Source organism: Curcuma longa, chromosome 11, assembly GCF_044706935.1.
Source record: "Curcuma longa cultivar G26 ecotype Majalengka, Jawa Barat chromosome 11, ITB_CL_G26_1.1, whole genome shotgun sequence".
In the NCBI taxonomy this organism is placed as follows: Eukaryota; Viridiplantae; Streptophyta; class Magnoliopsida; order Zingiberales; family Zingiberaceae; genus Curcuma; species Curcuma longa.
The window spans coordinates 25303579-25328957 of record NC_133871.1 but is presented as its reverse complement, the minus strand read 5'-3'; the positions used below and the strand labels follow the sequence as shown (position 1 = coordinate 25328957).

Sequence of the window (25379 nt, the reverse complement as noted above, 5' to 3'; positions counted from 1 at the left end):
GCTCGTCAATCTTGTTGATCGTGAAGGATCAGAATCATCAGACGACCAATCCGAAACTTGTGATTCTATATGCACTGCCAAAACGATTGAGGAATCATCTGGCACAGAAGAAAGGAGAACTAATTGAACTACTGGGTATTTTCTAGTTCTTCATCCTTTTATGTTGGTTGGTTTAATTTCATTCTACCTCTCAATTTCACGTCTTCTTCAAAAACTCTTCTGGCTTTCGTCTTTGTCCTTTCACTCCTTGAGGTTTTAATGTTATCGTTAAAATGCCAGAATCAGACGACAAAGCTGACTCTTCCATGATGTCCTCCCAGTCCCACCAGCAGAATCTCCTTCTACTTCGCTAAGGCCAGTTGTGAGCCAATGTGCTTGCTCCTTTTCATTTAACATTCCACTTTTCCTCCTCTTTATTCCTTCGTTGGGCAAAAACTCCCAATGCAAAGTAAACATGCCCAATATCACCATCTAACTGGACTTGTGAAACCCAATTTACTACCAAATGTTTAAAGGTAATCACAATACATAATTTCAATGCTTCTCCCCTTTCCTATGCTCTTAGGTCCCTCCAGCGGTCCCTTAGCTGCTGCTACAGCTACTACTTCTTACATGCCCATGCTGTGTTGTCTGTCTCACATTGAGCTTGTCTCCAGCGTTCTAGAAACCAGACAGGATCGATTCACAACAAGAAGAAATGGGAACTCGTTCAATGGGAAAAGCTACTACAAGTCATAACATGAGTCTAAATGACTAGTTTTCGTGTAACACTACTTGAGCTCATGCACTTGAATCAATACAAAAAGGTTGAAAATTCATATATGTAAAATGACGAAAAAAGATATTAGTAATAGATATGATACTAAGCTAGGAAAATTTGAATAATTGTCTTATTTTGTTGTACTCAACTCATCCTGCTTAATTCATCTAGTTGGCTTGCTCGATTGCATTGATGACTTACCCAAATTGAATGAGCTGTGTGTGTGTGTGTGTGTGTAATATAAGAATTAAATAGAAAAGAATATATATTTATTGGAGAGAGGAATAAATAAGGCATAGATGTTATTGGATTAAAGCGACAGATACTTAGTAGTTATGAAATTGGGAATAGAATAATGCTCTATAGGAATTATAATCATTTGCAAGAATCAAATGAGCCATTAGGGTATTGGCATGCACATGGTGGAAGATTCTGTAAATCAATACACAATCCAAAGGAAGAGAGGTAGTAAACCATTGATGCAGTATAAACTTCGATATAGACCTAAGAAATAATGAAAAGGAACTCTTGAAACAACCGATACCAACTTGTCCCAGAGCAACAAAGCTCTTACTGGACCCCTAAATCCAGTGAATCACATCATTAGTCATGCTGCTTTGTAAGATGTAAAAGCCACAGAAATATGCACAATGGACTATAAAGAAAAAGGCGATAACCTTGAGCCCATAATATCTTCCAGAGCCGTGTATCAAAGAAACAAAAGGCCTTGAAGCAAAGAATTCAGGACCACTGTCACAATGAGTTGAAGTATTGGCCCTAAAAAGTTTGTTATGTTTAAGAAGCAACTAGTTGAATTCTACAAACTGATGGATTCTGCACAGCCATAGCTGTTTTTTTTTCAAACATAAGAAGAAAACAGTAAGGCCAACTTGCCAAACCACAAGAGAGTTGGACCACCTATCCAATGGCTCAAATCATTGACCTATCCTCAGACATCATCACTGGGCTAACGCAACATGCTAAATTCCACAAGAGTAGGCAGGAAAAGGCTACCCAGTGGGGTATAAAGTATTCAAGATATCAAATACTGCACAAACCAGTGAATATCTATCTACTCATGTCTGCCAAAGTAGTGTAATGTTTTCTATAAACTACGTTCACTGAACCAAATTATCACGTCAGGGACCACGTCTCAAAATTTAAGTGGGAAGAAAGTGCATTGCAATATAAATACAAATAGCGAGGGGGAGGAACTCATTACTCATGTCTCTATCGTTTGCTTGTCTGGGAAAGCGTGCCGTGGGAGAGATAAGACGAGCACGCTGCACGACTCGACACCTTCTGTCCAAGTCCTCTTATGTGGCTATCTGAACTTTTTCAACCATGGAATCCCTGCTGCCGCACCCTTTTTAAGCGCCAAGTCTATCACAAGGAAGAGGGAACAAAAGAAGAAGAAAGAGAGGCTCACAAGCGTGTAAGAAAACGAATAAAAACACGCTTTTGTAGCTTTACTCCGGGATTTAAACTCGTTTTCATCCTAATTCTTCCTCAAAGTTCTCATTTTGAGGTCTTCGTGTGGTAGTGCTCTGGTGCAAGGAGTTGGAAGACAACTTACGTGCGGGTAGTCTGAGTAAGCTCCCTGTTCTTGTCGTTTAAAATATAAATGGTTGTGACCAAGCTAATTGTTCGCACGCGTGGAAAGAGTTTTAATCAATTGGTTTGTGGTTTTTTTTTCTTCGTCAAAAAACTGGTTTTGACGCTTTCTACCAGCTTGAGAGTTGAAATAGTAAGGTGGTCGCTGTTTGTTTAATCCACATGCCTTAATACTTGCAGTTGAAACATTAGCTCATCCTCTTGAAGAGAAAAAGAACATGGAAGGAGAAGACGTCAAGAACGGGGGGCATGGATGTCCTCGGCTGCTAGATTTGATCCCAAATGAGAGAGTGGTGCAAGATGGAGGAGGAGGAAGAAGAAGAACATTTAGGCGTTTAGATGCCTCAGAAGAGATGAAACTGGAACTGAGGCTTGGACTCCCTGGAGGAGACTTAGAAGAAGAAGAGTCCTCTGCTTTATCGCTTGGTTTCATCTCCAAGGCTTCAAGGACTTCCATTAGGGTCTTTGGAGCAGTTGAATCTACAAATGAAGGTATTTTTAGTACCACAAAAGTGTTTTTCTCTATCAGGTCTTCTTCTTTAGCATACCCTTCTATTTTTGTCCTTAGGTTTTCAGCATCAGGAAACTGGATTTTTCAAGTTGCAGAGCCGAGCTGGGACTGAAAAGGAACACAAGACCACTTGGGCTTATGGGGAATTTGAACAACAACAAAGCCTTGAGAAGGAGAAAGCAGATGGAACTGCTGGACCCAGCACCAGCACCCAGACGAGGTTAGTCATGATGAATGGCCTGTTTGCCATCTCTTCCAAGATGGCCACCCCGTGTCTTTATTACTGTCTTTTCCCAATTTTGTTTTTTGAAAGTACCTTTCTTTTTTAACTATCTGCTCACAGCACTTTGAATGCTTAGATGGCAAACTTTGGTTGTTCACTTGTGTTAATTGCTAAATTGCTAGTTTATGTGTTCATTCCTTTACTATATTCCTGCCTTCATATTTGATAATAAAAACTAACTTTATGCTTCTTATGTGACTCAGAAGGGAGTTGCATTTGGTACTTGAAATACTTCAATTGTCCCAGTGAATATCTTTTCTTGGCTTCCTCTGAAGATAAATTTAGAAGATGAACTAAATTATCTGAACGATCAAAGCTCTAAGTGACTAATTAACCAGAGATGCCTATAAAAGTTTTTCTGTCGATGTTAAATTATTCCTCATCTTTCATACTATTCTAAAAACTAACGAGACAGTAGATTGTGTAGTTGAAAAATGACACTTCATTTGCTGTACTTGGTATTTCTGCAACAAATGGAATACCTTTTGCATCATACTTCATATTATGTGGAAAATATGCAGAGCTGCTGCTGTTCCTGTTGTTGGTTGGCCTCCCATTAGATCCTTCAGAAAGAATCTAGCAACTAATTCAACCAAACAAACAGTGGAGCCAGAGACTAGAAGTATAGTGGAAGAAGTGAAGCTTGAGAACAACAAGGGTTTGCTTGTGAAGATCAACATGGATGGTATCCCAATTGGGAGAAAGGTTGATTTAAAAGCTTATGATAGCTATGAGAAGCTCTCGAATGCAGTGGAAGATCTCTTTCTAGGCCTTTTTGAAGGTACTGGAACTTTAGGTAGACAATTTTGTGTTCTAGAATCATGCTAATCTTTGCTTGTCTTTAGTTATCATACTTGGCTAGGAATTCACACAATAGATGAATTCATCTTTTTTTCAGTTTTCTAAGTTATTTGTTCATATCCCCCTTTCCTCCAGTTAGTAGGGCCTTAATGGTGTTCTTGATTTTCCTATCCATTTTCTTTTACTAAATGCACAGCTCAAAAGGATATCTCTGCAAATGCCATTCAGAAGGATGAGGAAGCAAAAAGAGCATTCACAGGTTTAATGGATGGCTCTGGTGACTACACTTTGGTTTATGAAGACAATCATGGTCATAGAATGCTTGTTGGGGATGTTCCATGGGAGTAAGCCTTGTTTTTTTTTTTGTTTTTTTTCCTGAACTTACCTAATGCCATCATCTGTCTTCTAGTAATGCCATAGTATGAACATGACAGCACTTTCGGCTCGACTACTGCTTGTTCCCTCTTAGAAAGTCATCGAATATGCATGCCTATAGCCAGCAAGGTCTAGAAAATGATGTTCTTGTAATATATAATGTTTCTTTAACTAATACCATTGGCCACTTGCTTGTGCTACTACACTCTGCCATTAGAATATTAGAAAGCTTTTATGAACTGAACCTACGGCGCCTAATTCTCCTGGCTGGTTGTATCTTTGTTTAATCGATACTTGTTTACTTTCAAAACTATAAGCTCTAACTCTCATAATTGAACTTATCAATATTTAGCAAGAAGGAAAAACTACTGAATTTTTCAATTAGATCCTAATACTCTCTAGCTCATACCAAATTAGATTAGGGCACTGAATCTAAAAACCTTGTTGGCACCTTAAATAGTCAGCAGTGATGTGATTCAGGGATAATTCAGCTCAAACTTGAATGTAAACCATGGAAAAAAAATAGAAATAAAAAAAAAACTTGATTCAATTGTCTCTAATGAATTATAGTACATATTTTAGTGATGAGAAACCACCGATTCCACCTTTATTGACGTGAGTTCTGACACTTGCAGGATGTTTGTTTCAACTGTAAAAAGGTTGAGGGTGTTGAAAAGTTCTCATCTTTCTTCATTACGTGTAAGTCCTCTTTAATCCAATCACAACATTCATATAATCTGACTGGTAAACAGACTCTTAGTTAATTTTCTGATACAGACTAAAAAACAACTAATTGTGACCTTGTGATCTCATTGCTTTTCATTTCTTTCCCTCTTTCAGTTCGGATCTGTATGCCGGAAAAGAACAGTGACAGAGTGTTGAGATCGGCGAGAAGGCCTTTGGGACTGAACTAATTCCTAACTCTTTCTGTACTTATTGAAATCATACTTGAGTTTATTAATGGCAATTACTTTATCAGTTGGATTTACATGTTTCAATTGCAAATGCAAGGTGCATGATGCTTCAGTTCCCTCTAGTAGTACATTAACATACCAAAAATTAATAAAGTATTATTTTTCAAACAAAATGCATTCTGAGAATTGGAGGTGTAGAATATATAACTGATGCTAAGTGTGGACCTAGAGGAAACTGATAAACTGTCTGCCTGAAAGATCACTAAGCACTCGTTTGTATACTAGTAAGTCAGCATGGGGCACCCTTAAGCATTGCAGATGATAGAGAAGCTTTCACACAGATTTTTCCTAGATACGTGATGGACGCTTCCATAAGAAAACTGATCCAATCCACTGCAATAGCAGTATAAGTCATCCGGTTGGATGCCACTCAGAGACGTTCAATCCGAAGTGGTGAACTCACAAGGTGACGCATACAGTGACTGCCACCTTCCATCCCATCCCACTCGTGCTTGTGGTTAATCAAACTATATATCTTTTGTCTGTTCTCATACAAATTTTGGTTCAATGAACGCCTAAGAAAAAGAAAATAAGGAACAAAACCTTAGGAACGTTGACTCACTGTTTCCTAATTTCAGTGCCCGTGACAAAAGGAAAGGTCCCTTTCGTTAGGCCAAGCCTGATCTAAGGACAGGCGGGAACATGGAGAGTTTGCTGGGCACACGAAAGGAATACGAGAGCTTTGTCATGTAGTGAGACATCTATACCTGCATCTTTATCTCCTTTCAATACCACCTTCTTCCCCACACGAACTGTTTCTTTTAGAAAATACTATTCTATTTCACACTGTATGCTTACGAACTCGGGAACTCGGATTAGTGAAAAGGAAGAGACTTCTCTCTAAACATAAGATTTGCTCCACGATATGTTTTACCTGAGTTAGAGTGATGTTGCTCTCTTGTCACAGTCAAGGAAGCTTGTTCATGAAGTTGAAACTTGACTTCATGCCTCTAAATAGTATTGCCCTCAGATTGGGGTCAGACTTTCCAGCTACGGGAACCTGATGAGCCTAAACCACACGCCTCCATAAAAATTATTGAATGCTAGAGTCAGATCTAACACCAACAAGTTTGAGATTAGGTGTGGATTTGACCTTTGGCCTTCACATTTTACATATTATAGAAATATGTCTTGTGGAAACCTTGACATAACTGAATTTAAATATGAGCTATGGTTTTCCATCAAATCATTCGATGAAATAACAAAAAGATGATTAAAACTTAGAAGGAACCTGACGACCTCTGTTCCTACTTGAGCCCTTCTATGACTCATGTCTCCTGTAGAATCTTTGCTACCTGGGATGAAACCTTTACTTGCGTGATAAATCTAAACAGAAAGAACTCTTTTTTTTTCCCTGTCTAGGCTTGCCATGCGTTTGGTTTCAAAATATCCATGTAGATAAAATTCCTAAATAGTGACTTTAACCATCGCGCCGCCGTCCGATCACCGCCGGCCGCCAGGCCGGGCGCGTTGGACATTTTTTTTTTCCGGCCGGCGTCATCAGGTGCCCATGCTCCTTAAATGTCCTAAGGCAATCAGAACTGTGTCATAAACCACCAACAGTTTGTCCTCCTCTTCCTCTCCTCCCTCTTCCCACACCTTGAGATAAATAAAACATCTAGAAGATGAACAGATATAAATGGGACGTATACAATGGCTAACATCGAAATCTCTGATGGTCACAGGTGACAAGAACTATTGACAGCATACGACTGTCAACAACCCTAACAGGAAAGATTTGCCCAACAAAGAGATAAGCTAAGATAGAACATTGCATCTACTCTTATCATGAAATGTCGTTGTGAATCAACTCCAGAAGTCAATTCATAGGCCCTAAGCATAAAATGAGATATAGGGTTGCCACCTCGATGATGACTGAGCTGCTCAGAAATTTCATATTATGTATAGTTACATTCTGATTAGATTGGTCAAGGAAAAAGAGTTCATTTTTTAGAAGCAAACGATGGAAACAGCTATGAAGCATTCAAAAACTAGGGGAAGCATCGAAGGGCATAATTTACAACGAAAATGAGGTCTGGAAGAACTTACCCGGTCTCGCATCACAATCCGCTAAGTTAATTCTCCGTGGACTTCTCTTCATACTGCAGAAACATAAAACAAAATGAGAGATTAGGGTTAGTTACTTGAACGAGGATTGAAATAGGATTAGGGTTCATCAAATGGGACTCCCAACGGGAAATTCGAGATGATCATTAGTGTAGATTGAAGTAAAAAAAAAAGTGTCGACGGCAAACCTCCGTCATCAGCGGAATAGATGACAAATTCAGATTGCGATGGTGAGAGTTCGATGATCAATGATTGTTCGGCGAAACATCTCCCCGAAGAAAGCTGCCGGCCACGGCCGCCACCGTCGCGCTGGCCGCCTCCGGCGCAGTTCCAGATCTCACAAGACGACACAAACTGCCAGGGTTGTACTGGTTGATAGCCACCATTACGGCCCAATATGCTCGTAGGCCGGTCCAGTTGCGGCCCAACATCATAGATGACATGGATCATATCGGTGGCCCAATGATCCTTTTTTTTTCTTTGTTTTGAACATGAGAGCATAAAACGCAGAGGGTATTTTAAGAATTAGGAAATTTTTGGGAGTTAAATGAAATATTTCACTTAATTATGCGAATGTAGACTTGCTTTCGGCAACAATGGAGCGGCTCGAGAAGGCGGCGCCGCCTCTACGCGGCTCCGCAGCCACCGGTTCCTCCAACCGCATCCTCGCCAGCGTCGCCCTCCCGCTCTTCCTCGTCTTCCTCGGCCTCCTCGCCTCCCCTCCTTCCAAATCCACTTACCACGCTCTTTTCCTCACCGTCGCCGACAACGCCACCGCCGCCCGACACCTCTTCGCGCTAACCCGCCGCCCCCACGTCGCCGGAACCCCGGCTAACGCGGAAGCTGCATCCTACGTCCTCAATGTCCTCTCTTCCGCCTCCTTCTCAGCCCGATCCGCCTCCTACGACGTCCTCCTCTCCTACCCTCTCACCCGCTCCCTCCTCCTCTCCCCTTCTCCGCCTCCGTTCTCTGCTCCCCCCGTCGCGTTCGACCTCATCCAGGAGATCTACCCCGGCGATCCATATGCCTCCGCGGCCGCTGAATCCGTTCCCACTTTCCATGCCTATGCCCGATCCGGCTCCGCGGCCGGCCCCGTCGTCTACGCCAACTACGGCCGCTTGGAGGACTTCGCCGCCCTAGGGGAGATGGGAGTAAATGTTACCGGGGCGGTGGTCTTGGCCAGATACGGTAAGATATTCCGCGGGGACATCCTGAAGAACGCCGAGGACGCTGGGGCGGCCGCCGCCGTGGTGTACACCGACGCCAAGGACTACCTCGGCAGGGAGCGGTGGTACCCCGATGGACCGGGGATGCCGCCGAGTGGAGTCCAGGTGGGGACCACGTTTCGGGGAATTGGGGATCCGACGACCCCTGGATGGCCGAGCGCCGACGGGTGCGAGCGTCTGACCCCGGCGGAGGTGTCGGCTAGTGGTCTGGTGCCGGGCATCCCGTCGTTGCCGATCTCGGCGAGCGATGCAGAGTCAATACAGAGAAGCGTCGGGGGACAGGTGGCGCCGGATGAATGGCAGGGAGGCGATGGGGCCCTTGTTTACCGTCTGGGTCCAGGTCCCGGGTTCCTCAACTTGACGTACATTGTACATATGCCACTATGCATTGATCGTTTGCTCAGTGTGTGATTGCCATTTGATTCTCTTTTTTTCCTCTGTTTTTAAATGTGTTTTTGTGTTCTTCTCAGGGGAATGAAACACTTGCAACAATACAGAATGTCTTCGCTGTTATTGAAGGGAAAGAGGAACCTGATAGGTTAGTTCTTGTCTTTCCCTATTTTATATTTTCAGCACAAATTGATAGAGACTATCTTTTTTTTTGCAAAGCTAACTTCTTACTTGTATTTAATTTAAAAAGGTGTATCATGGATGCCCCTTTTCAATGTCCAGTTCCTATTATTCAATTATAGATCAGGATTGGCAGTGGGCAGCTATTTAGATATTTAATTTCCTTGCTTGAAAATATCTCTATCTATATTTTGTCGAAGTTTGAAAATGTTGAAAATGAATCGGCATTGAAGTTTCGGTTGATATGGATATGTAGATAATAGAACTACTTTGTAAAACATGCTTATTGCTTTAGTAAACACAATGATATTACCATGTCACATAATACACAGTTCCTACAAAAAAAATTGATGGTTATAATTCACAGTTAATGAGGCTATAAGAGACTGGTTGCTGCAGGTATGTAATCCTGGGTAATCACCGGGATGCCTGGACATTTGGAGCAGTAGATCCAAGTAGTGGAACTGCAGCGTTGCTTGAGGTACTTACAGGCCTTCTTGGCTTAATCACCTTGATTAAAATGCTCCTCGATGTGTGATTTTCTATTAGTGAAGCTAAACTTTGCTTATTATATATACTAGAGTCAGGCAACTCATTCTATAGCATGTAACTCTGAAATGGGAAGAAAAAGTTGTTTACCTAAGAATATGTATATAATTTTCCTAATTTTTTAGGTAGCTGAAAGATTGGGCAAGCTACAAAAAAGGGGATGGAGACCTCGACGGACCATAGTCTTGTGCAATTGGGATGCAGAAGAATATGGCCTGGTTGGTTCCTCTAACCATCCACTTTCTTTCTCTTAGTGGCAATTCAGTTCTGAACTGTTGCATTCTTGTAGATAGGATCAACAGAATGGGTTGAAGAGAATAGGGAAATGTTAGCTTCAAGAGCAATTGCTTATCTGAATGCTGACTGCCCAGTCAGAGGCTCTGGTTTCCATGCCTCTACAACACCACAACTTGACGAGTTGCTGAAGGAAGTAACTAAAAAGGTTGCTAATGGTGTCATTTTATCTCCTTAACAATTCTACTGCAACGAGAATTATAGCACTTGTAGGAAAATAAATATGATTCATTTGGATTTCTGGATCTATAAATTGTTATTGCTGTTATATAAATGAAATTTGAAATAAGTATACCTTGGTAATGAAAAGGTATGAAAAGACAATTAAACTTTCATTCATTCTATCATTTATGATCCAAATATTATGGACATGACAGTGCTAATTCTCTTTTTTTCATCAAGTATTTGATAGGTTAAAGACCCAGACAGTTTCTCTCAAACAGTCTATGATTCTTGGACGTCCCCCAATCATTCTCCTCAGGCAAGTCACTAAGTTTTGATTTGCAGCGTATACTGTTTACAAAATGAACAAATTGCCAAGTTGCAATATTGTTCCATATACTGAGAGCTGTCCGCTTGATTTTTTTCCCCCAACTTTAATCTGATAACATATTGTAATGGGTGCCTAGATAATCATGTTTTGGTGCATTATCACTGTACTCAACCTTAAAAAGAAAAAAAAAACATTTCCTCTTACTTGTAAAATGTAATTGATGAATTTTCTGAAGATTGGGAGACTAGGTGGTGGTGCTACAGACTTTGCTGCTTTCATCCAACATGCTGGTGTTTCATCCTTAGATATGTATTTTGGAGAAGGTATAATTATCTTGTTAAAAACATAAATCCTTACATAATTCTCATTTCATTATTTGCTTTAGTTTTTTCAAAATTCTTGGAACCATTTTTGTATGCCTAATCCAAATATTTTCTAGCTAAGAAATACTGAATCATGAATTAAAAACAACATTTTTGCCTGCCTGTCTATTTATTTTTTACGTGCTTCCTTTTTTACAGGATACCCAGTTTACCATTCGCTGTATGATGATTTTGTGTGGATGCAAAACTTTGGAGATCCATTTTTTCATAGACACATAGCAGGTAACCGACTACATTGTGTATCTCATGTATCTAAAGGTACATTGTGGTCGTTGAAAAAATAGAAATTATCATCTTTCTCATCGATCAAGTAAGCCTTCTATAGCTACTTGTATGCGTAGTATTCAAATTTTGTTCTCAACTACGTAGTTTTCTTGTTAAAATCTTAAACTTTGCCATTGAAACTCTCATGATTCCTGTTTATTGATGTCCTCAGTGTCTGCTTGCTGCCCACATATCCTAAAAGTACTTAGCTACATCTTGTTTAAATTGGCTGTGGATCTCATTCAATTCCAATTTTATCTGTATTATGCAGTAGCAAGTATTTGGGGTCTTGTCGCCTTGAGGCTCGCAGATGATGAGTTCTTGCCGTTTGACTACAGCTCCTATGCATCTGAACTCCAGGTTCTTATTTTGCATCTGAAAATCCTAAAAAGAAAGAGTCAGCTATGTCCTCGTCTTAGTATATGACATTTCTCATCAAAGACTTCCATGTTTAATTTGTCAGCGCGGCGCAAAGATAGCACAAGACCAGGCGGTCAATACGCCTGTAAGTTTTGCTCCTCTGTACAAATCCATTGAGAAACTCAAGAGGGCAGCTTCGACAATAGATAACCAGAAAAAGGTATCTCCAAACTCAATTATGATCCTTCATGAAAGGAGGAAGATAAATGCTTCCTATTGTTTTCAGGGCTTAGAGTCAAATGTTGGGTTATTAAAGTGGAGGAAAGATCCTCTGATAGTTCGAGATGTCAACGATAGGTTGATGATGGCCGAACGAGCATTGACCGATCGGGAAGGGCTTTTCCAAAAGGAATGGTACAAGCACTTGGTATGTAGCTCTGAGCCACCATGTTCACTTTCTGCATTGCCAAAAGTGCCAGGCGCCTCGCCTGTGAACTTCAGATTTATGGACCTTCAGCACAGGATGACTACGGGTCGACGATGTTCCCGGGCGTCGACGATGCCATTTGGAAGGCTAAGAGACTGAACAGTTCAGAAGCGTGGCGTTTTGCCCAGCATGAAGTGTGGAGGGTTGCCAGGGCGATCGCCCAAGCATCCTTGGTCCTCGGCGGGAAATTTACATGAGCTCGCCATGATTTGAGTAGCTTTGTGGTGGTGGCCATCTCATTAATCGGTATGTTTTCTTTTGCAATGTAATGGTGCATTTGGTTATGGCATGAAATACACAAGAGCAAAATAGAATTATTAGAATTTTTTGACATTTTTTAATATGACTATCGGTATTGTTAAAATTGTAGAATGAACAACTTAAGATATTTATAATTCAAAACTTTTAGCTATCTGTGTGTGTGTGCGTGCTCATAAAAGAACTGGCTAAGGGAGAATTGTTTTACTTGAGAAATATTTCCTTTCTAATTAAATTATTAACGTACACGAATTGTTTTACTTGCAATAATTAAAATAGTTTTAGTTTAGAAAACATTTTCGTTTTGCTTTGGTAGGGTTGTAACTAGGATTCTCTTGTTCCATTAATTACATAATACTAGAAAGCTCAAGAATTTATCATTTCTAAAATTATATGAATCGATCCAAGATAAATATCTTAAATGAGTAAGTTCCACATATGTCCCTTGTCAAATTCTCTAAAAACATTATAAATATTCCATTTGTAATTTTTTTTCAATTTAATATTTTTTAAAAATAAGGTTATTTGAAGAAAACACTTATTAGTCTCGTGTAAAAAAAATAATTAAATGAAATAATTCAATTTGTTGCTAAGTTCACCATATATTTAAGTCGATCAAGCTATTCAGTTGAGATTATCTCCAATTTTAATCCAAAATGAAATTTAATCTAGAAGAAATAATCTTCTTTTTGATTTTTTTGTTTAAAATAAGCTTTTAGACGAACAAAAAAAAACCTTCAAAAGTTTACTAAAACAGAGTTGTAACTAACAATGGCAATGAAGAAGCTCACTTTTGCATTTCTTCAGGATGCACTTGGATTTCTGAACTTGCATATTCCCCGTCGGTTTGGTCGAAATGATTCGCGAATTGATTGGACCATATGAGTCACAGCAGAAAAACAAGCAACCTCTTCATCTTGTTCCTGTCAAGTTAACCTTTTGTTTTGTTTTGTTTTGTTATTTAGAGTTGATGCAAATCAGTTGAAGAACAAGATCCATACCACTTGAGCGAGCCTGTCGTCAAGACCCCCAGAGTTTGCTTCATTGACCATGAATATCTTTTGGTAAGCCTTCCTCATACCACGTACCTTATCCAAATTCAAGAATTTGATAACCCTCTAAGTGAAAATGAGTCAAAATAGGGGGAAAAATAAGAGGAAACTAAGCAGTTTAGGATCTTCCTGTACCAATGCAATCTAAAAAACTTAATCCATAATGTGTTGAAGCAGTTGCTATTTCTAGGCGTGCTTTGTTCTTTGACATATGTTTGGATAATTGAGATTACTTGATTATATACTACCTCAATCTCTGAGAATCCATGCCGCCTGAGCCCTTCAAGATTCAAACCACGAAGCTCTGCCCTACCACCAGAAACCATCATGAACTTTGGTATGTCCTGCGTGACCTACATAAATAAGATTGGAGTATATAGTGGTAAATGCTAGTTCAGGAATGACAGTAGTGTTTACTACAAAACACATGAAAACAGGCATTTAAATCAATAGAACACAACAATTTAGATTTCATGACATTGGAAATGTACATTGACACATTGTTGATCTTGTTACACCTTGAACTCAAAGGATGCTAATAGCCTAATAATGATTTTCATGGCTATGTATTGGATCTCAGCAAAAATATTGGCATATATCTCAATGCCATAAGAGATTAGGAATCTTCAAAATAATACCCAAAAAAAACAGCAATATTAAAAAAATAAGACTGTGTCAAAGAAAACTTCTTAATATGGTAGATCAAATATATTCTTCCATTGCATCACAGGAATTTTCCATCGACATGATTATTTTATTTATTGTCTGCCAGTGATTGGTCCAAACTTCCAAGTCTTGGTCTGGCTACAAACTCATTTTATAAAGGGAAATCAAGTATACAGAGTGTTGTTTGTGAATTAATGGGAGATAATAGAAATCTAACTATTTACATTATTAATGTGACATAAATCAAAAGTATGAAACTTGGCTCTAAACAACATACCATAGCTCCCCCACCGATGAAAGAATGTGATCCAATATGACAAAATTGATGAACTGCAATTGTACCAGAAGTATGAACATAATCCTGAAGAGGAAATGGTTTTGACAGTAACAAGATATAATCAATCAACAATAATTTAATATAATAACAAAATTTGAGAACATGACTCACTTCTACCACCACATGTCCAGCAAGTAAAGTGTTATTAGCAAAAATGTTCTTGTTACCGATTTTGCAGTCGTGAGCAATATGACAATGACCCATGATCAGATTGTTATCACCAATAATCTACCAAATTCAATGCTGATCAGAAAATAATCTTTTATTATAAAAAAAAAGATAAGAAGGAGAAGAAACCAACTTACAGTTTTGTCACAGGATTTTGAAGAACGATGAATGGAACTATACTCCCTAATGTCATTGTGGTCACCAATATACAGGAAACATTCATCCCCTGGCTATTAATAAATTCATTAGAAGTTTTGTTTGAAGAACAATTTATGGTTTCTGATATTTGAAGAATTGGTATACGTATATTGATCCTTGGTTAGGTTATGATTAAAAAGAACTATACAAGCGAAACTATACAATTCAGTATTTCCCAATAAGAGTGCAGAGCTGGTACGATCGCATGTAAAGGAGTATAATAGAACAAAGAAACTATCGAACTGACCTTATATTTCAAGTCTTGACACTTCACACCAACGACAGCATAGTGTCCAATGACATTATGACGACCAAGGACTGTAAGACCAGGTAGATCTGCTCCAACAACTGCACCACTGTCTGTGATTTCATTACCATGAGATAATCAATAGCTTTCAAGCACAATCAGTGAGGTGTATCAAAAGCAAAGAGTTTAAAACATAGAGTCTCTACAATTTAAGCTTGGAGATTCTTTCATTTAAACTCTACTCAAATAGTGCAATAGTGTTTACAAATGATATCCATAATCATCAATTCCCAATAGAAGCTTAAATGGAGTTGCATGGGATGACAAGATACATACACACTCAATATTCCTCGCTAATCAAAATTAAGAATTCAGAGAACAAAAGTAAATTTGAGCTCTTACTGTTTGAAGCAGTAAAATAGTTTGATAATACCAAACACTACGCTCTTAACAACCATTTTACTGACTACTTGGTGAAAGATTTTAAGGGTATGTTTGTTGAAAAATTAACTATTCCTCTGGGAAACTAAATACTCAAAGTAGGCATACTTTTGGTGGAAGCTTCATGTACTTCTTCTTTCATGTAAACTTCATTTTGTTTGTTGTTTGAAGCATTCAGGCATGACTGGTAATTGGTAAAAGATTTTTTTTTCACTAATCCACTATAGCGAAAAGGATAATTCATCAAACAATATCCAAAACATACGTTTGAATTGTGCAGTGGTCTCCTATTTCAGTCTCTCCCACAATATGGCAAGATGCGTGCAACTGACAAGCATTACCAATCTTGACAGCAGACCCAACAGTACAGAAAGGTCCAATCGACACGCCCTGAGCACATCAAGCAGCGAATAAGTAGTATCACAGCATCAAATAAGTCGGGAAAGCACAATCGAAGGGGAACCTGCCCAAGAACCGCATCAGGGTGGATGATGGAAGTCGGGTGAATCAAACTGGATGCTCCCGGTCCCTTCTCCGCCGAAGAATCTGAGATCCAGAAAGAGACAGGCACGATTAACAACTGGAATGGCAGAATGGAGAGAAAGGAGAAGAGAGGAAAACCTCCGTGGAATCGGCGGCGCGAGAAGATCCTGCCAGAGGAGGAGACGAGGCGGCGGCGACCGGCGGCGCGGAGAGATCTGACGGCGAGCATAGCGAAGACAGCGACAGAAAAAGTGGAAGAGAGTGAGGGGTTTCACAGGGGCTTACTTTGGACGCGTAGGAAACTCTATATTTGATACTAAATCGTAATTTTTATCAAATAATCTCAATCATTAAAAAAATAAAAAAAAATCTTTCTTTTTTAATGATTGAAATTATTTTTATTTTTTCTCTAACATAAACGAATTATTACAAAGTTAAATTTTATTTATTTTTTAATTATTAAAAATAATAATATAATAAAAATTATTAATTAATTATTAAATAATTAACTAATATATAAAAATATAAATATTCGTAGTTTAATGAGTTAGGATACTCAATTGAAATCTCGAGTTAACAATTATAAATAAAAAAATCATCAGTGGTTAATTAGGCCTGTGAATTTTAACTTAGACCGACAATTAAGTCAATGAGTATCTGATCCGTTGATTTAGTTATAGACCCAATCTAAATCTGATTCAAATTGGACTCGGAGTCGAGTCTAGTTCTAATTCCAAAAAGAAGTAACAGAGGCGCATAAAAAGAAAAGAAAGAGAATAAAAAAAATTCACAGAAAACGATTGTAAAATAAGAGAAGAATTTTAAAACTTTATTTGAAATATAAAAAGAAAAACATAAAAAAATATTTTATTTTAAGATGTTGTGAATGCAATGATATATTTAAAAATTTTAAACAATCAAATAATAACATCAAATCTAAACTTAAGCCAAGTTTAAATTCTAAATAAATAAATAAATTTGAACTGCTATGTGGTTTATTTTAGATTAATTATCTTATTAAATAAGTAAATAATATAAAATTTAGCTTAATTTAGATCCTACTTTTCACAAGAAATAAGGTACTAGGGGAAAACAAATTAAGATGATTTAACAATAAAGAGGGCTTTTTTAATTATTATTTTTTCAAAATTTATAAATTAAGCGGTTCCTTATTTTAACAACCACTAAATTAGTGAATCGGGAGGCATACTATATACCGTTGGAATCCATCTTAATTTTAGCGCCTCCAAAACGGTTAATTAGACCGTTAGAACGCCATTCCCGCCACTGTAATCCATCTCTTTTCTGTTTTTTTCCGGGGAAAACAAAACCCGGCGATCTTTACCCCGCGAGCGCCTGGTAATGGCTAGGAGTCCAGCGACGTTTCCTCTCCCCTCGCTCTTCCTCCTCCACGTTATCCTTCTCCTCCTCTTAAATCTTGCCTCAGCCGACGTCCCCTCTCCGCCGGCCTCGGACTGGGGCAGCGGCGGCGCCTCTGTAACTTCGCCGGAGAGTAACGCTTCCTGCCTCAATTTGAGCGCCGGGGCGATCGGCAGCATCAGCGTATGCATAAGTGAGAAATCACCGGCGTCTCCCAGTTTGGATTCGCCTCCGTCTCCTCCTCCTCCTCCTCCTCTGTTTCCCCCGCCGCCGCCTTCAGATTCTACGACTCCACCTCCGCCTCAGCCTCCGCCTTCTCCTCCACCTCCTCAGCCTGGGCGACGGGGGCAAGATGTACGGCAGTACCTGCAAGCGCACAACCAGGTGAGGGTGGCGGAGGGCGAGCCGCCGCTGGAGTGGAGCCCGGAGGTGGCGCGGTACGCCCGGAGGTGGGCTAGCAATCGGCGCCTCGACTGCGCGATGGTGCACTCGCAAGGGCCGTACGGGGAGAACATATTCTGGGGGGCAGTCGGCGGGTCGTGGACCCCCGACCGGGCGGTGGGTGCCTGGGCGGAGGAGGCCGCCTACTACGACCGCGCCACCAACACCTGCGCGGAGGGCCAGATGTGCGGTCACTACACGCAGATGGTGTGGAACAGCACCGCCAAGGTGGGATGCGCCCTCGTCGAGTGCTTCGCCGGCGCCGGCTACATCGTCGTCTGCAGCTACGACCCACCGGGAAACTACGTCGGCGAGAGCCCTTTCGACAGTTAATTAATATGCTAATTTTAAAATTTTTCGATCAATATCATTAGTTATTTAAAATGTATTTAATCCTTAAAACCACCACTCACTCGTTTTTGGTTAATTATTCATTTACAAACTAAATCTTCAAGTGAGAGATTAGCCGATCCATGGGATGTGCTACAGGGCTCGATCAACTTAGCTTTACTGTTTTAGGCGTACCCAGAATTCTTTCGGACACTTCGATTCTGATATCGCGTACGATCACATATTTTAATACGTGCAAGATATCACTCATTTATATATATATATTCCTTTCTTATACTTAGATGAATGAAAAAGTTAAGCAAAGAATAAAGGGCTGGTATATCGGTCACTAATGTTTTCATCGTAGGCAAAGCGAATCGTGGTGTGAAGAGATGGCGAAGAATGAGGACTTAAGCAAAAGTTCATGAGATAGATTTGAACTTTAATGGAAAAAGTGTACTTGAGCAAAGTGATAAAGTGTTAATGCCATACAACTATCGCGATGTGCATTAGGCGAGATGATGACGCAAATGATTCTCCCTAGCTCATTGTGTTGCGTAGGGTTATGATGTTCTCGGGCATAATTGAGTTGGTTACGACGGAACAAATTTATTGAAGTAGATAAGGATTGAATCTCAACGAAGTCAAGACAATATCCTTTTTCGTCGTGGTCAACTGTAACTTCTCGATTTATCTTCTCACATATGGTTATAGGACTGACCGTGTAAAATTCCACTTTTTATTGAAGATAGTAGGTACACCCTTGCCATTTTATAAAATTGGAAACCGAGGTTCTTGTTTGATGTACTTAAGTAATCAAGGGACGACAATTTGAACTTCACTCAATAACCTTTCCAAATTAAGAAAACCAACTAACTTAGGACCTAAATGCAAAATAGAGTTTTTCAATTGACTCCATCCAAGTTTTATAATTAAATCATTTGGTTTACTCTTACTACATGAGTGGGTTTTTTTTTTTGTTTATGTTAAGTTTATATTAGAGACATAATAATCATCATCCTATAACTTAATTAACATTAATTAGGAGAAACTCAAAAAGGCTAAGCACAAAGCAAAAGACATCTTCACTTTTTTTAATTGAAATTAGACTTTATGATGCTTTATAAGTACACCTCTCGACTCTCTTAAAGTAGTGTTTCTCTTGACGGATTCCACTCTACTTTTCTAATTTTTATATTAAAATTTTAAATCCTATTAATTATTTAGATACTGATAATTAATTTTAATAATGTTAAAGTAAGTAGCACTACAAAAATCAAAATTTAACTTTTATATAAAATAAATATCTCTACTTTAAATTTATTCGTTAATAAATTTTATAAAAAATTTAGTATTAATTTTTTTTTAAAAATAAATAGAATATATATTTTTTAATTGACATCATGATGACGTGCACCTTGGAATTGAATTGTTGTCCGCAATCAATCACTAGATTGCCTATCACGAGGTAGCATCGACCAAAACGTCAATATCAAGTTCCATTTCCCAATTTAATAAAAATAGAATAATAATAATTATTATTATTATCATCATCACATCACATCACAAGGGAACAAACTCATTGCCCTTACCATTTTTATACACGTTGCCATTTATTTTTTTTATAATTTAAAAATCTAATTCTTACAATAAATGACATAATAAATTCAACGTTATAATTTTTTTAAAACTTTTTTTAGTATAATATATCTTAAGAGAATTCTCATTAGGAAGCTCGTTTCTATTTTTTTAAAATAATTTTAATATTTAAAATTTTAATTGATTAAATTTAAATATGATTGATTTGATTTTTTTAAATTACTTTTTTATTAAAAAAATAATTTATAATATATTATAATTAAAAATTGATCTATAAATATTTAATTAACTACGTAAATATTTTATCGGTGGCATCGTTCATATTTTGGATACGTTTACTTTGGAAGATAGGAGGGGAAAACAGGAGAGGAAAGAATGGAGAGCGGGGGTTGTTTTGCGTACTCTATAAATTGACCTCTTTCTCTCCGCCCAGGTACTGACTCCGCTGCTCGCTCCTGCTTCCTCCGGTTCGCGAAGGAGGAGGACGAGGAGGAGGGTTCGCGAAGGAGGAGGGAAGTAATCGAAGAGAAGTTAGAGGGAAGAGAGATCGAAGATGTATCCGGAGGCCGGGCTTCAGCTGCCTCCGGGCTTCTCGGACGGCTTCTTGGATGACTACAGTAGCGGGCACTGCTCCTACCTGCCGTTCTCCGATGAGGGCTTTCTCTCCCCCGATTCGGCGTCGGCGTCGAGGATGGTCCGTGCAACATGGTAATTTTTCCTTCTGGTTAAACCGATCTCGCTTTTACTGTTGCGTGAACTGGCTAATTAGGTCGAGGAATATGCTAGATTTTGGGGAGATTTGGATCGGCTACTGAGGGTTGTGGGGCGAAAAGTGAAAATACTGAAAGAGGTTGTTTGATTTGTTTGGACTGTTACTAAACGATCTTTCAAAAGACTCGTAAAGGCGAGGAAAGGAAAAGATATGTTGCAGAATCTTAAAACTCCCCGATTTATTGCTAAAATTTAGATTTTGAAAGATGATCAAGAAGTGCATGCCACTTAAGAAGTCCCAAAGAGGACTTTCTGAAAGCAAAGATCGGGAAGGTTGAGATCGAGGAGTAGTTATTGCTTGGTTGAAGTCGACAACATTCTATGAAAGCAAAGAAACTGGAAATTTTTTATTTATTAGACAATACTCGATCCTATATTAAAAAGAAAAGATACATAATTGTGAAGTCTGCTCAAACATTTTTGTTTTTAACTTGAATTTGAGGATAATATTTAGTTTGGGCTAAGGTCTTACCATCAAAAAATCAAAGATGAGATAGAGAAGTGCCTGTGACTGTGGCTGCCTGCTAAGAGAAAAATGGGAATTTTTGTCAAGTTGAAAGAAAAAAAGAAACACTATAATCAAAAGTGGAACCATTGAAGTAAATTGCTGGCAATCAATAAAATTGTCTTAATAGCCATACTAGAAACATCTTTCGATTTTTATGAGCTTTTCATTCAAAATGTCTGTTGAAAAACACAGTAGAGCTACTTAGTTTTATTAGAAACAAAAACATGTACATTTATTATAAACTGTTTCCATAGTTCACTTGTTCATTTTTTGTATAGGCCAATATGGTACAGGCTCCCTCTGTTTCGGAATATGATATGGGAGGAGAAGGAGATCTTTTCAACGCTCCAGAACCTATCTTGGAAGATCCTGCACTCGATCCTATGGTTAATGCCATGTCTGTTGTATCAGGTGGAGGACATGTCATCACAGAAACAATCAAGGCTGCAGATATAGAGTCAACCCAAAATGATCGTCTGAGTGACATTTACTATGAATGCAAGAAGGATCTTATGCAGAAATCAGATACTGAAGAGACAATTTCTGATCTCCTTGAAGTGAAAATTCTTTTAGCTGAAATGGTTGAAGTTCCACCTTCTAAAAAAATTAATTGTGCAGAAGGAACAATTCTAGATAAGTCACAGATTGAAGAGACAATTTCTGAATTCCTAGAAGGAAAGATTCCTGCAGTCGAAATACTTGGAGTTCCACCTCCAGAAAAAGTTAGTTGTGTGGAAATATTAATTCATAAAAGTGCAAGTTCTGAGTGTTTAAGCTCATTAGAATGGATTCCTAGTTCAACTAGGAGACCAGCGTTCCTTGATTTCCAAGGATTGGATTTTGAAGCTGCACTTGGTTTGAGGAGAGCATGCAGCGAAGGAGATATAGAGGTATGAGTAAACTTCCAATCTTCTGATTATTTTCCTTGTTTATTGTTCATGGTTTATCTTTTCCATGTTTGGCTATAAAGGGTTAGCTAGGATTTGATCTTACTGTGTCTTTAAGACTTAGGAATGAGCAGCAATATCTCATCCCTTGGCCTTTTCTACCTAGAAATACTTAACAATAGTTTTTGGGAACTATAATAGGCAAGGATTGACAGTTTGCTATTACACACTTGTCTTACGGAGGAACGGTTGTGTTAGCTATACCTCGCACCAAAATGTTGAAATTTGACCTTGACCTTTGCTTCAACACTCATGCTATTAGTAGGAACTCTCTATACCAAAACCACACTTTGCATGATTGGAGATGCGGAACTTGTTTGCATATCAAATTAGCATTTTCTCAGGTCTTAATATATTGCTTCAGCATTTTTTAAATCTGCATCAATTTTTGTCATGCTGATGAAAGTCATTAATCATCTACTAGGCCTGCACATACACTGAGGACTCTTTGTACCAACTTATAAAATGAATGACCGGATTTAATAATTAGGAACTGTAAGTTAGGTTACTAATTTGAAGGATTATATAAAGTTTGTGACTTTATTAGAAAATCTACATGGACTACATTTCCCTCTGAGAAATGGAGAATTTCATTGTTATTAGTTCATCAAGATATATCACTTGCAGTATGTAAAATTTGCACCTGATGTATGTCAATATGGGCAGGATCATTTATTTTTTTACTTTTTATTGTCAGAATCTTGGCAGTAAAAGTGCCAACTCAAGGAATACTACCACTGCATGTTCTTCATTTGATCAACTCCTTTCCATCGATAATAAGACAGAACAGCGACTACAAAAACTTTCCAGATACAGGGAGAAGAAGAGTAAGAGAAACTTTGCCAGACAAATAAAGGTGTGAACTTAATTTTTTTCCCCTTTATAATTCTTTCTAAAGTAAGTAAAGCCTTGAAAGAACATTTGGAGTACCCTACACTAGAATAACTGATATGAGGGTTATACACAACAAACTTGAGAAGAGAATAAAAGTGAAGATAACTATATAAGAAAAAAATTTCAGCATTTTAAATAATTAAAGACATTTAACTGAACATAACATTGTATTATTAGATTGAAAAAGGGTGCCATGTCTTCCTTGTAGTTTGGATATCACACAGCAAAAAAGGCAATTCTTTATTGGAACTAAGAATGAAACATTTCTTGATCTATCAGTTGATACTGCTGTTTTTTTGTAACAAATAAACTTGTCATCGTGAAGAAGTATGCTATCACTAGTCTAAACTACATTGGCACCACAATAAAAAGTTATTTTAGGGTGTTGAGCCCATGAAGTGCTTGCAAATGTAGCTACTTGTTTATAACTTTCTGTCTAAACACAAATTATAGAAATTGATAAACTTTGGGGCGTTTTGCAGTATGCTTGCAGGAAGGCTCTTGCTGACAGTCAACCTAGAATAAGGGGAAGATTTGCAAAGACCGAATAACCAAACATGTCTATCCAAATAGTCAACTATGCAAACTGTTGAAGCTGGTAGCATATATGGACTTATTTTCTTTGATTAGGATGATATTCATGATCATATAAATCTTTCTATCACATAGTATCCACCTCAGTATGTAGAAACACACTTGTAGTTCTGTGCAGTAGTTTGAATGACAAGAGAATTAATAGTTTTTTGGATTTTGGTTACTAAATATTTTTAGCACACATGGATTTGATATCTTTGCTCTTGTATGTTCATCATTTGCCCCTTAGGTTAAAAAGAACATTTTGTGAAGATTATGGTATGGCCTTCAATACTTTAATCATTATTGATCAGAGCATTGGGCAATGAAGAACACATATACATTTTGCTCAAGTAAACACTTGCAAAACCTGCTAATTACTAGAAAATTGAAAGCAGACAGAGTAGCACAGTGGAAATAAACAGAAACTAGTTTAGTACAAAATTGATCAAGTCAACTATGAACATCAATTTTACAAGTAAGACGATGTAAGCATGCAAAACTTAGTTAGATATTAATCAGATACAAGCATGCAAGACTTAGTCAACAATTCAATCAAACAGAGCATGTAAGACTTGAGCAGAAATTTGACACATACAGCAGTAAAAAATGTGATTCTTATTTATTATCTCTCTTTTTCAGAAATCCTCTGGAGGTGGAGAAACTTTAAAAAAAAAAATCTAAAAATTAAGCACAAAATACAAGAATTGTACGACAACAGAAAGAATAAAATAAATGTACGCCATAGAGTTGCCAATCGTAATTAGAGCTCACGGTTGCAGCGTGTCATTGTCGTAGCAAGCACGAGAGCACACTGAGCACAAGCAGAGTAGTAGTAAGATCAAGAGTTGTTCCAAAAGTTTTGCCTCGAGACTCCTTATATAGAGCTTCTTCAGTTGCTGACGTGGCATGAATCCGATCGATTGGAGTATCTCCAGTCGTCTGGATGCTGCTAACGTGGTTGCAACGTTTATCCAGTGAATAACATCGTCTGTGATCTCCGATCAATTGGATGTCCTCTGGTCGTTTGGAGCTTGGTCAAATCTCATTTTGATTGTCTCGTCCGGATCGCTGGATCTCATCACCACCAGTCGCCTGGAACATATTCGATTGCCTGGAAGTCGCAATTGCTCACTCCTTGCTTCGATCGCTTGATAACTCTGACTTCGTCAAACAGACATTATCCCCAGCTAGTCACCCAGACTCTCTTTCAGTCGTTTGGAACCATCGAAATTTGCTTCCTTGCATTTGTTACGCGTAATGAATATGATATAAGGTATAAATTTACTCGTGTATATCTTAACTAGATGTTCAGCTCCCAATTGACCCATCTAGTGTAAGTTGCCAAGTATCAGCTCCCAGCTGACTTCATTTGGACTTGTTTGCCAAGCCTTCAACTCCTAGCTGACTCTACTTGGACTTGTTTGCTAAGACTTCAGCTCCCAGCTGACTCTACTTTGGACTTGTTTTTCCACCTAGTTCACAACTAGGACTTCCCAACTAAGACTTAGCTTCTACCCGATTTCTAATTAGGACTTCAATTGCCTAGTTCCATTAGGATTTAACTAATGTCTGGTTCCCAACCAGGACTTCACTATATGTCAAGTGACCTGCTCCTGCTTACTTGACACACACTTGTTAGAACTTTCCGTGTCTAACTTTAACCTTAATTATACATCAAAACCTTGGGTTAAATGTGGTGCTCCTAGCACCAACAAATTCAACCCATGCCGTGATAGCTCATTGTCTCAGTTCTATACTTGCCACAATCTCAAGAAATCAATCACTTATGACCATTAAATATGAAGTATATCTTACATCCACTTGATATACCTTGAAAAAGTCTTCTTTTTTACTTGTATACAGCATTCAATTCGTTTGACTAACAATCTCAGTCTTTTTTTTCTTTTTCCATTTTTGTGGTGTCAAGTACAATCTCAGACTTCTTGCCTTGTTTTAGACCATTCAAACAGAAACGGCCAAACCCACCTTGGTGATGATGCAGAAGCTAATTAGGCAGCTAAAACTCCATTTGTTTCAGGGGGGGAAAATTTATGAAGATTTTTTTTTCCCAT

General features: G+C 38.4%; 4 protein-coding genes, 1 long non-coding RNA gene and 1 pseudogene across 6 annotated transcripts; 4 read left to right on the top strand and 2 right to left on the bottom strand.

The window, feature by feature from the left end:
- Positions 1–514: 514 nt before the first annotated feature.
- On the bottom strand, positions 515–7698 carry LOC141842181 (uncharacterized). The gene is made up of 3 exons (XR_012602860.1): positions 7574–7698; positions 7368–7420; positions 515–660 (listed from the first exon to the last, which is right to left on the bottom strand). It is a non-coding gene; the product is annotated as an uncharacterized LOC141842181 (long non-coding RNA).
- On the top strand, positions 2183–5326 carry LOC141842178 (auxin-responsive protein IAA6-like). Its single transcript, XM_074730404.1, has 7 exons — positions 2183–2351; positions 2555–2866; positions 2943–3105; positions 3690–3949; positions 4166–4313; positions 4980–5043; positions 5185–5326. The coding sequence occupies exons 2-7, from the start codon at positions 2593–2595 to the stop codon at positions 5224–5226; spliced, it is 951 nt and encodes a 316-aa protein (XP_074586505.1). The 5' UTR covers positions 2183–2351; positions 2555–2592; the 3' UTR covers positions 5227–5326.
- Positions 7699–7981: 283 nt separating the features above from the next.
- LOC141842177 (putative glutamate carboxypeptidase LAMP1) lies at positions 7982–13349 on the top strand. Of its 2 annotated transcripts, XM_074730403.1 has the most exons (13): positions 7982–8980; positions 9082–9149; positions 9581–9662; positions 9856–9948; positions 10020–10172; positions 10437–10505; positions 10753–10840; positions 11039–11122; positions 11436–11524; positions 11628–11744; positions 11811–11951; positions 12026–12257; positions 13235–13349. In XM_074730403.1, the coding sequence occupies exons 1-12, from the start codon at positions 7982–7984 to the stop codon at positions 12206–12208; spliced, it is 2166 nt and encodes a 721-aa protein (XP_074586504.1). In that variant the 3' UTR covers positions 12209–12257; positions 13235–13349. The 2 variants fall into 2 exon arrangements, with proteins under 2 accessions (XP_074586504.1, XP_074586503.1); XM_074730402.1 differs by lacking the exon at positions 13235–13349 and having other exon boundaries at positions 12026–12370.
- On the bottom strand, positions 12993–16091 carry LOC141842180 (putative acyl-[acyl-carrier-protein]--UDP-N-acetylglucosamine O-acyltransferase, mitochondrial). The gene is made up of 9 exons (XM_074730406.1): positions 15842–16091; positions 15644–15768; positions 14938–15046; positions 14630–14722; positions 14436–14552; positions 14265–14348; positions 13570–13674; positions 13271–13357; positions 12993–13192 (listed from the first exon to the last, which is right to left on the bottom strand). Exons 1-9 carry the CDS (start codon positions 16088–16090, stop codon positions 13073–13075), a joined length of 1089 nt encoding a protein of 362 aa, XP_074586507.1. The 5' UTR covers position 16091; the 3' UTR covers positions 12993–13072.
- Positions 16092–17223: 1132 nt separating this feature from the next.
- On the top strand, positions 17224–18015 carry LOC141837430 (pathogenesis-related protein 1A-like). Its single transcript, XM_074724836.1, has one exon. It carries the CDS (start codon positions 17224–17226, stop codon positions 18013–18015), a length of 792 nt encoding a protein of 263 aa, XP_074580937.1.
- Positions 18016–20061: 2046 nt separating this feature from the next.
- Positions 20062–23479, top strand: LOC141836845 (uncharacterized; annotated as a pseudogene).
- Positions 23480–25379: the final 1900 nt, after the last annotated feature.

Coding starts and splice junctions, on each gene's coding strand:
- LOC141842178 (XM_074730404.1), top strand. CDS start 2,593: ATGGAAGGAGAAGACGTCAAGAACGGGGGGCATGGATGTCCTCGGCTG. Junction 4,314..4,979: donor GTTGGGGATGTTCCATGGGA/GTAAGCCTTGTT, acceptor TGACACTTGCAG/GATGTTTGTTTCAACTGTAA. Junction 5,044..5,184: donor CTCATCTTTCTTCATTACGT/GTAAGTCCTCTT, acceptor TCCCTCTTTCAG/TTCGGATCTGTATGCCGGAA.
- LOC141842177 (XM_074730403.1), top strand. CDS start 7,982: ATGGAGCGGCTCGAGAAGGCGGCGCCGCCTCTACGCGGCTCCGCAGCC. Junction 10,173..10,436: donor TGAAGGAAGTAACTAAAAAG/GTTGCTAATGGT, acceptor AGTATTTGATAG/GTTAAAGACCCAGACAGTTT. Junction 11,952..12,025: donor AGGAATGGTACAAGCACTTG/GTATGTAGCTCT, acceptor TGTGAACTTCAG/ATTTATGGACCTTCAGCACA.
- LOC141842180 (XM_074730406.1), bottom strand. CDS start 16,090: ATGCTCGCCGTCAGATCTCTCCGCGCCGCCGGTCGCCGCCGCCTCGTC. Junction 14,553..14,629: donor CAAAATCCTGTGACAAAACT/GTAAGTTGGTTT, acceptor TGAATTTGGTAG/ATTATTGGTGATAACAATCT. Junction 14,349..14,435: donor CTGGACATGTGGTGGTAGAA/GTGAGTCATGTT, acceptor TTTCCTCTTCAG/GATTATGTTCATACTTCTGG.
- LOC141837430 (XM_074724836.1), top strand. CDS start 17,224: ATGGCTAGGAGTCCAGCGACGTTTCCTCTCCCCTCGCTCTTCCTCCTC.